This window comes from Phodopus roborovskii, unplaced genomic scaffold, assembly GCF_943737965.1.
Source record: "Phodopus roborovskii unplaced genomic scaffold, PHOROB, whole genome shotgun sequence".
Classification (NCBI taxonomy): Eukaryota; Metazoa; Chordata; class Mammalia; order Rodentia; family Cricetidae; genus Phodopus; species Phodopus roborovskii.
The window spans coordinates 16,439,244-16,449,776 of record NW_026126511.1 but is presented as its reverse complement, the minus strand read 5'-3'; the positions used below and the strand labels follow the sequence as shown (position 1 = coordinate 16,449,776).

The 10,533-nt window shown below is 44.6% G+C and overlaps 1 protein-coding gene across 1 annotated transcript; it reads left to right on the top strand.

The window, feature by feature from the left end:
* The first annotated feature begins 687 nt into the window (after positions 1-687).
* Acod1 (aconitate decarboxylase 1) lies at positions 688-8,748 on the top strand. Its single transcript, XM_051195751.1, has 6 exons — positions 688-842; positions 1,367-1,554; positions 2,440-2,645; positions 3,170-3,259; positions 4,699-4,904; positions 7,160-8,748. The coding sequence occupies exons 1-6, from the start codon at positions 688-690 to the stop codon at positions 8,154-8,156; spliced, it is 1,842 nt and encodes a 613-aa protein (XP_051051708.1). The 3' UTR covers positions 8,157-8,748.
* Positions 8,749-10,533: the final 1,785 nt, after the last annotated feature.

Here is a 10,533-nt window from a genome sequence, read left to right as displayed (position 1 = left end):
GGCCAATGAGCAGGCCATAGAAAGGGACTCCTTGCCCTTGGGGTTCTGGGGTTGTGTCTACCTTTATCATATTTGTGCTTATTTCCTTATGATAAAGTTTCAGGAGTGGGATCCCCAGTAAAGAGAGTGTGTGCTCTTATGATATGATATATGGTTCTAGCATATATGGACAGTCCCTCGCTTTTCAACCGTGTGTGTGTGTGTGTGTGTGTGTGTGTGTGTGTGTGTGACATCATAAGATCCTGACTACTATACAGCTTCCTCTCATCAATTCTCCAGCTACGAGTGAGCTCAGTACATCATTACAAAAGAAGTTTAAGTGAGGTCATCTGGGAAGTGTTGAAATGATGGAAATTCCATGGTTAAAACAAAAGTGAAAAGGAAGAAAATGAAGGGGAGGGCTGATATAAAGGCACACTGCCAGAAGCACACTGCCAGAAGCGCTCCTGCAGCTCACTCCTGGGCCAGAGTGTTCCCCTCCAGAGCAACATGAAGCTCAAGGTATTGTAACCTTTGCTCTAGCTTGCCTAGATTGCCTTCCTCATCTGGTTCTTCCTTTCCCAATCAGTTGGTCTTTTAAAAGCTACCTGCTCTGCTACAGAAATGAATGACATTTTAACTTTTCTCAGCCTCTGAGCTACCTAATGAGCTGCATGCTAGTTCTCATCGGTGTTTGACAAGTGAGAGATGCGATCCCGTCGCTTGCTCCTAGAAAGAAAGTATGTCACTGTACGTTCACTGAACCTCAACCTCTTGGTTTTATATGTGTCCTCTGTCTGCGTGATCCAGACGGATTGCATCTCTGATTATCTGTTTGCTCTCGTGTTCCCTGTCGTCTCCGGGTAAGCTTGTTGAATCAAAAGGACTGGTTTGGCTGTTTAGAGGGGTGTGCATGATGAGTTCACAAGGGGCCCCTGACATTGGCTGTTCAATGACTCCACGCTCTGCTTTAATCCATACGTAAGTCACAAGAGTTCACCAAAAAGATGCAAATGCCGCCAGAAAGTCAAGTACACCAGCAAGACAATTGACATGCGGGTGAGGTATGACTCAGAGATCAGAGCAGTAGTGATTATTCTCCTTCCAATCTCTCCCTTCAAGGTCAGGGAGGGTGGCTTGTTCTTTGGCTCACGAAATACTCAGCACCTTTGGGGGAGCCCACTGGTCTCAGTGTCGTAAGTTATGTGAGCATAGCCTTCTAAAGCTATCCCACACCTCGGGTTCCATGTTGCTGCCCCTCGCCTGCTATTCGATCATCCAGTGTTCAACTGGTACTTGGAAATTAAGTCAGCAGATTACTAAGTCCACTCTTTCCATCCTTCCCTCTCTCTTCTGCATGCAAAATGTTTGTCAAAATATTTACCAGCATGAAAAGCAGCATTACCATTTTCCTCTGCCCCAATCAGAAACATCCGTTACAGTATCCTTTTGCTGCCCCAGCTATCTCCATCTCCATCTCCTCGGCTGCTTTCTCCTACTCCGAGCTCCCTTCATTCCCTATCCAAGCTTTAAAGATGCAGCAAATGCTCTATTCTTTTGAAAATGACAGCTTTCGTCTGACTGATAAATCGGAAGTCTCTAAGAATGGGGTTAGGGCTGAGGGAGGAGGATTGCCACAAGTTCAAGGCCAGCCTGAGACAGACAATGAGTCCAAACATTGAGAGACCTTGCATCAGAAGAAAAGAAAGAGAAAGGAAAAAAGGAACTTGTGGGTAGCAAAGGTGAAGATTTCCATGTAGGCACTGGTTCTATCTCTGTGACTGTACTTTGACAGCGATCCCACTGTGAGGGACCTTGGACACCAGGATTCTTTAACCCAGTAAAGTCCAGCAGCTATCATTTGTGAACAAAAGATGTTACAGTCGGAGATGGAAAGGAAGTTAGGCAACAGCATAATCATCAGATGAGGAAAGAAAAACTACTCGGGTCTGTATTACAAGAACTCAGTGCTGGGCATGGGGTGAGGTACCCTTCCAGTGGCTATTTTTAAGCTATATTCTTCTGAGAAGGCATATAGAAACAAAAGTGTTCCTTGTGCATTGAAGGGCTTGACAGTTAAAGGAATTGTGAAGTCCTCTACTACCACTTAAGAGACACAGATCATCCTGCCCCAGGGGCTCATGTCTGGTTTATGATCAGAGGCAAAACTCCTTCGACATACAATGACCACAGAGCACAATGTCCTTCCATCCTCCCCTCTGTCTGGCTTCCCTTCACTGCCCTCCATCATGCTTCGTAGTCATCATCAGCTGAGCAGCCTGCATTATCAGGGTGACTTGTCATAGGACTTAGTTATTGCATATTCCCACATCCTCTTGTCCAACGTAGTAGGTGCCTAGCACACACCACTTTTCAGAAAGCAAACTCAGTCACATCAACCAGGTTTCTTCTTGTGGAGCAAAACTCTTCACCTCATGGTCTCTTAGTGAAAGAAGTGAGTGGATTCGGGGTGGTGCGCTGTTCTGACCTTCTTCCCTTTGAAGTCTATCACAGAAAGCTTTGCCAGCATGATTCACGGCTTGAGAGTGGACCACCTGACAGATGGTGTCATTCAGAGGAGCAAAAGAATGATCCTGGATTCCCTGGGTGTTGGTTTCCTGGGAACAGGCACAGAAGTGTTTCACAAAGTCACCCAATATAGCAAAGTAAGAAGACCAAAGTTCACTTCCAAGGTCAAAAGCCAGTGTGTGCACGAGGGTACACTCCACAGTCTGTACCTGCGCTCAACTCACTGTATGTGAGATTGCATTTGATGTGTGTTTCATTGTCCCATACATTTTTATGAGTCCCTTCGCTTCATATGATTTTTAAAGTTCATGCCTATTTGTTACTAAGTGGGGCCGTGTTACCATTCATTGGTAATATCTCAAGGCTGTTTACTTGTATGACTAAAAGTACATTTCAACCCCAAAGTTCTAGAAGTTAAACACTTTACCCCAAGATCAAATATAAGTAGATTGAGACTCCTTGAATGGAGCTTCTAGATCGTGACTTGGGGATAAGCAGTTCCATCTCCTCTCCCTTACAAGGTGAATGGATATTCCTTGGCAAGGTAGAGAGACTTCCCACCAGCTAGGCTGCCCTCTCAGGGATGCCTAGAGGATGAAGGATAACTCTTGTGATGTCGGCTCTGTATATTGTTGCATTAACTGGTTTTCTTCTTTTCCAGATCTACAGTTCCAATACCTCCAGCACTGTTTGGGGTCGACCAGACTTCAGGCTCCCACCCACATATGCTGCTTTTGTTAACGGCGTCGCTGTAAGGAAGTTTTACCCGTTTTTTCTTTAAATAAATTGCTATAGCTTCAGAGGCAGGAAATTTATCTACAAATGAGATTGCTGAGTTCCTTGCTGAGTTCCAGAGATCTGGCATGCCCTGTCCTATGTCTTCATGTGCAGGGTTCTCCAATAAAGTGGAACTTTTCCAACAAATTATAAAGTGGAAGGCTCTAGATTAAAAATGCCTCTAAGGTATTCTAATTCTTGTCCTTGAGTGGATGTAGCAAAAAATGTATGATGTATATGCAATCCAAGATCCAGACATAATGCCTTCTTGATTGCGTCTCTTGTGGGTCCCAGGATCTATCTGTGCAGCAATGTTCTCTCCATCCAGTCATTTGAGTATTCAGAAAGAAACAATGATGGCCACACAATGTCTCTATTTTCTCAATGGAAAATTAGAACTTCTCATCTGACAGATAATTTTCATGTTATTTCCTGTGTGTCAGGAAAAGCCTACAAGACATAATATATATATAGATATACATATGTTGGTATTCAAGAGATATATTAAGTCATTTGTGGGGATGGCAGCTCAGACTAACGGAACCAAACCCACCAGCATGGCGATAAGAAACACAAGGGCCACATCAGATAGACATAAAATCTATGTTTAAATGGACTAGCAGTTATTACTGTTATATGGAAAAGGCAAATGGCTGAGATGAAAAAGGAAAACAAAAGAAACAACTTGAAAATACAGCTTAATAGCTAATGTGGGCTTGAGAGCTCTTTGCTGTTCCTGCAGCTTCAATAAAGCTACTTCATGACAGAGATATGAAAATATATGGCCCAGTATATAATTCATGATGTTAAATTTTTAGTGTGACTTGTTTAAAGGGCAAAGGGTGAAGGGCAGGGTCGATCTCCCCAGGAGCTGTGGTCTCCAGGGCAAAACTCAGCAATCCTCCAGGAAATCACTGCCTTCCTCTGACATCCCACCATGAGGCAAAGAATCACAGCCAATTACAGCTGGACATGGGGCCTACCCTTAGGTGTGGTTAATATACCAGTGAGACTCCATTGGAGAAAACTAGTTTTTCCTTTGCAAATGATGTCAGTTTGTACTTTTGGTTTACTTTTCTTTTTTAAATTATACTTTGGTAGGCGTTTGTGTGTGTTTGCCTATTTGTTTGCTAAAAAAAGAGAAAAAAGGCATAGAGTTGGGTGAGTTGGGAGGTGGGGAGGACCTGGGAGGAGTTTGGAGAGGGGAAACCATGATCAAAATATATTGTATGAGCTTTTCAATAAAAATCAGTTAATTTAAAAAAAAAAATCACAGTCAATTTTTAGTGTATAATTTCAGATTGTGGGGTTCCCAAAGGCTCTCAAGGCCATCGCTTAATTAGATTTTCAGTGTCTAAAAGCCAGTGCACTTAAGGGCATTTCTGATGGGATTGTCGGTATCTGTTCTTACAGGTTCACTCCATGGACTTTGATGACACATGGCACCCTGCAACCCACCCTTCTGGAGCTGTCCTACCAGTCCTCACAGCTTTGTCAGAAGCCCTGCCCCAGACTCCCAGGTTTTCTGGCCTTGACCTGCTGCTCGCATTCAATGTTGGCATTGAAGTACAAGGACGATTAATGCACTTCTCCAAGGAAGCCAAGGACATACCAAAGAGGTACAGAGCGACTACGCCTGCCCATCCAGGAGAGCCGCACCGCCCTGTCTGTCAGTGTAGAGCTGTCTGACTTAGGGGCTGGCTCTGCAAATGCTATTGCTGCTGCAAGATGGACCATTTCCAGGCACATAAGACACCATACAGAAAGGTGTGCTTTGGAAATGATTGTAAAAACGTCCCTTAGGCTTGTACATCTAGCTACTAAAACCACACGAGAGAACTTGGAGGTCCGTCACTCCAGTGTGATTTCTGTCACTTGCGTCCAGGAGTATTCTGGGTATCACTGGATCCCCTCAAGCTGGAGTTACGGGCAGTTGTGTGTGGTCCATGAATTGTAAGGCTTAGAACCAAAGCTGGGACCTCTGAAAGAGCAGTGCGGGTTCTTGAGGACTTAACCATCTCTCCAGCCTCTATAATTGTTTGAATTGCATTTTTATTCTCTGAAAGTTCATAGTTTATTCATTGGATATTAATCGTATCCTTTGTCCAACTATCCCTTGTGTTCCCTACTTCATCTTCCTATCAGCTGAATGCCTTCTTAGTGCCACCCATATACACATGGAAGGTAATCATCCACCAGGGCCACATCCTTAAAGGAGAGTACCTCTCCCTCCCTCAGCAGTCATCAACTGCAGCGTTTCTCCCATAGGGTGGGGCCTACTGCCCCCCACCCCAGCAGTGTGGGATTATGGCTTGATCTTGCGCAGGTTGTGGGAGAGCAGCCACAGCTGCTGTGATTTGGTGTGTGCGATGGACATGTCATGTCCGGGCACACACATTTCACAGCTCCCCTCTCACCTGCCAGCTCTTACGTTATTTCTCCCCGCTACGAAGTTCCTGAGCCCTGGACAGTGGGAAGCTGGTATAGTTGGGCACCCATCAACAGTTGAGTCCTCAGATCTGCATTAATCACTGCCCACTTCAAAAAGAAAACAAGCTTCTCACAGCTGCACAAATCTGTAGGCGTAACACAAATATTTGGAATTCAGTTTAACAGTGTGACCATTTGGCAAAACAATAGTGGACTCTAACTCACTGCCCTTCTCCAGGACTTATGATCTCCCCAGTCATGGGCTTCAACCAGGTTTACAGTACCAGGCATAAAATCTACCCGTCTCAAACCACTTAGAAAGCAGTTGGTGACCCCATGGTCTTCATGCCGCTATTGCTCTAGTGGGTGTGTCTTGCCAGAAGATCACTTAGCACTGTGGCGTGTGATGTACAGTGCTGGCTCCAGATGTCTTTTCCCCCCACCAGCCTAAAGAGCACGTTCATGGGCTAGCTACCTGGCAGAGTTAGTTTCCTGGTCAGTTTGAGGTTGATTTCTCTGTGCCCTGCATCCGAAATGAGTGATGTCTTCAGCTACAGGGACTTACAATATGGTTACGAATGGTAACCAAGAGCAATAGCAACAGCTTGCTTTGCCTTGGGTCCCTCTGTGGACTGTCTGACCAACAGCTCGCAGGGAGGTATCCCTTGCCTGACACTGAGATTTTTATTTAACAACCCATGTCTTCTGGGAGAAGCATTGTGTGCCCATGCAGAGTACTTCTGTTAAACCTCCCTTTATTTACAAAATGTTGTATGTTTCTATTTAGCTTACAAAGTAGTGGGTTCTCATAAGTCTTCTTCACGTATCCTTAGTTTTGGCTAAAGTGGCTCCTACTTTGTCCACTCACCGAGCCCTTTATCCCTTCTTAGACTTCTAACCTGAGCGTTCCCTCACTCCTTTCCTGTCACTTGATATATACCGTCCTCTCTAACTGGCTGTTTTCCTTGGCTTGGAAGACCACAGGATTCCATATAGCTTTTTCATGCACTCTTTTTTATTAACTCTTCTACCGACGTCTCATTCCGCCATTCTCCGTGACTGCCATGTTTGAAGTTTTACAACCCCTGTATCTCTCTCTCTCTCTCTCTCTCTCTCTCTCTCTCTCTCTCTCTCTCTCTCTCCTTTCATCTGTATTTTACTATCCCTTCTCCCTTAAGGTATCCATGTCCAGTGTCTTGTTTATAGTATCACATTAATCAAGAGATTCAAAGCTACAGTCTACATATAACAGATAATATGTGGTGTTTGTCTTTCTGGGCCTGGGTGACCTCACTCAATATAATTTTCTCCACTTCCATCCAATTACCTGCAAAATTCGTGATTTTGATTTTCTTTTCAGCTGAGTAATATTCCGCTGTCTGTAAGTACCGCATTTTCCTTATCCATCCCCTCATCGGTTGAATTCCTTGCTTTTGCCTTTCAGGTTTCATCCTCCCTCTGTGGTGGGGACTTTGGGAAGTGCTGCTGCTGCATCCAAATTTTTAGGGCTCAGCCTGACAAAGTGCCGAGAGGCCCTGGCTATTGCTGTTTCTCATGCTGGGGCACCCATGGCAAATGCTGCCACTCAGACCAAGCCCCTTCACATCGGCAATGCCGCCAAGCATGGCATGGAAGCCACATTCCTGGCCATGTTGGGTCTCCAAGGAAACAAGCGGATCTTGGACGTGGAGTCGGGGTTTGGGGCCTTCTATGCTAACTACTCCCCAGACGATCTTCCGAGCCTGGATTCTCACATCTGGCTGCTGGATCAGCAGGACGTGGCCTTCAAGAGCTTCCCAGCACATCTGGCTACCCACTGGGTGGCAGATACAGCTGCAGCTGTGAGGAAGCACCTTGTGGTTTCAGAAAGAGCCGGACTTCCTACTGACAACATCGAGAGGGTTGTGCTCAGGATCCCCGAGGTCCAATACGTAAACAGGCCCTTCCCAGGCTCAGAGCATGAGGCGCGTCACTCCTTCCAGTACGTTGCCTGTGCCATGCTGCTCGATGGTCGTGTCACTGTCCCGTCCTTCCACAGCCAGCAAATCAATAGGCCACAGGTAACAGAGTTGCTCAAGAAAGTGGAGCTGGAACACCCTTCTGACAACCTGCCGAGTTTTGACACACTGTACTGTGAGATCAGCATCACTCTTAAGGATGGGACCACCTTCACTGAGCGCTCTGATACCTTCTATGGTCACTGGCGGAAACCACTGAGCCAGGAGGACCTGCAGAAGAAGTTTCGAGCCAATGCCTCAAAGGTACTGTGCAGGGACACAGTGGAGAGGCTTGTAAAGGTGGTAGAAAACCTAGAAGACCTAGAAGACTGCTCCACATTAACCACACTTCTGAAAGGACCCTCTGCCCAAGAGGAGGCCTCAAAACCATCCCTCATGTTCTCTTCCCATCACACAACCTCGCCCAGGCTTGCCGGTACCTAAACAACGTTGCACTAGAGGAGATTCAATTGTTTGCTCCATCTGCCGAGCAATGAAGATAGCAAATCAGAGAGTCCATAAACAGAGATACGTGTATTTGGAAGGAGTCTTCCTTGACCTATAAGCCATTCCCACTGCCTTCAAGATAATATTCAAGAAACAAACAGCACAAGATCTTATGTGTGCTCACAAGGATAAAAATCTAAGTCTCCTATGAGCTGCTTATAGTCTTTTCTGAGTAATTATTTATTAAACTCTAGGAACTTGAAAGATGTGGAAGAAGTTGAATCTTCAGGCTGATGGCTGCAGGTGGAGCAAACCCTGGTCTGGACCACTGCTTACCCAAGAGAGGATGGGATTGCCCAATCCTCCTCTCCACAGTGGCTGATTTGACAAATCAGCAGGTTTAATGTTGCCTCTTTTTCTTTCCACACATAGTCCTGAGTATGCAGCCAGAGTTCTTCTACTTTAGCTCCTCTACTGAAGAGACAGAAAGGCAGTCTGGGGTGGAGCAGGGAGGCAATCTGGCTTCCCAGTTTCACTCTTTACAATAATCAGCTAGCTCAAAATTTTATTTCGAGAAAAATTGACAGATGGCAAGTCAGATATACAATAAGAAATAAATAAAAATGGAAAAGATGCAAATGTGTGAGTAATGAAAATATTAACTATAAAACATAGAGATGTCATGTTGGCAACCTTAGTGAATGTGTTCTGAATCCCCAGTGTTTTCAAGAAAAGAACGGGCTCTTAGCTCCAGATGTTGACTAGCAAGCATCCGTGTGGAAAGATATTGGGTAGCTGTTTGAGAACTTCAGCAGACTATACCATTTCCTGGTTTGTAGGAGAAAAATATAATTAGAAAAAAATATAATCGATGGGAAGAAAATAAAGAAGGGGAAAAGATATACAAAGAAAACAGGATGTTTTGAAATCACCATATAAACTGATAAAATCTTGAGTATACCTACAATTTTTTTTAAAAAGCATAAATGTTCCAGCTAGGTAAAACCAAGACTGTTAGAACATCTTTCTTTAAAAAAAAAATGCTTAGCAGTTTTATTGATGTTTTATTACTCACCCACTTGAAGTATACAGTGCTGTTGTTACCATAATTGAGTTTTGGAATACTGCCATTAACACTAAAAAATTCCTTCATGTCTATTTGACATAAAGCCCCATGCCCACTTCCAATATTTAGCCTAATATGAGTTTTTAAAATATCGGGTTTTTTTTTTCTTTTCAACACATTCCATATAAATGGAGCCCTACAGGAGTTAGTCACACATGTTTGGCTTCTGTTCCTAATTAAATGGCTTGGAGCATCTTCCACTTTCAGATCAGAACTTTATTCCCATCATTGCTGGGTATCATTATAAGATCTATGGTAACTTGTGTTGGGAAACCTCTTCAGGGAAGATGGATAAATACAAGCCTGTCATTTAATTGACACATGATAGCGAGGACTTAATACATGCCAAGGAATGTCCCTAACACAGGTCATAGGACAATCAATGAGACAGGGCTAACCTGTTCTCATGTGTTTGCAATTAGTATGATTGGACAAGAAACTGCCTTTGTGCCCGTTCTGGTCAAGCACCACACCCTCTTTTCCTGTCCCTGTGTGCTTGCCAGCTTTGGAGGGCTGAGTTGTGTTCAGAGTCCAGCCTAGGATAGCCTTCCCTAATGCAATTAATCCTGGGCTGTGAAACAACCAGGGAGACCTCGGAAATGTGACTTCCCTGTCCATTCAAGCAGGATCCTGCCCTGACCCTCGGGGCAGTCAACAACGAACCGGGAAACACCTAGGGGGAATCGAAGGACAAGAGATAGGAAGAATGACAGCAAGTTGATAGTCTGATCAAGCTGCCAAATTTTATTTTCTTAGGGGAGGCTTATAAAGGGCCATAGACAGGATGTGAGCAGGGTTTGCAAGTGTGCAGGATGAAAGAGTCAGTAGAAGGAGTGTCCTGAACTATTCTTTAACTGGCTGTAAAACTGTAGCAGGGGGAAGGAATATCCTGAGCTATTCTTTAACTGGCTGTAAAGCTACAACAGGAAGAATATCCTGAGCTATTCTTTAACTGGTTGTAAAACCACAAGCCTGTATCTTGGAATCCTCTCCAACGTTCTGCTGATTTTTAAGAGGCAGTAATTTTCTATCTCAGAGACCTGAGGTAGTGAGGACGGTGATGGTCCCCAACAGGATCCAGCCTAGAGCAAGGCTGGGGGGACTCAAAGTGGAAGGGTCGGCATTCCTTCCAGTGGATGGTACACATGTGTGCAGCTATGTGCATATGTGTGGAGTCCTCTCCCACCAGCAGAAATCCACCCACAACTGCATGTGTTTGTGGATCTTTTTTAATTGTTTAGAAAATTA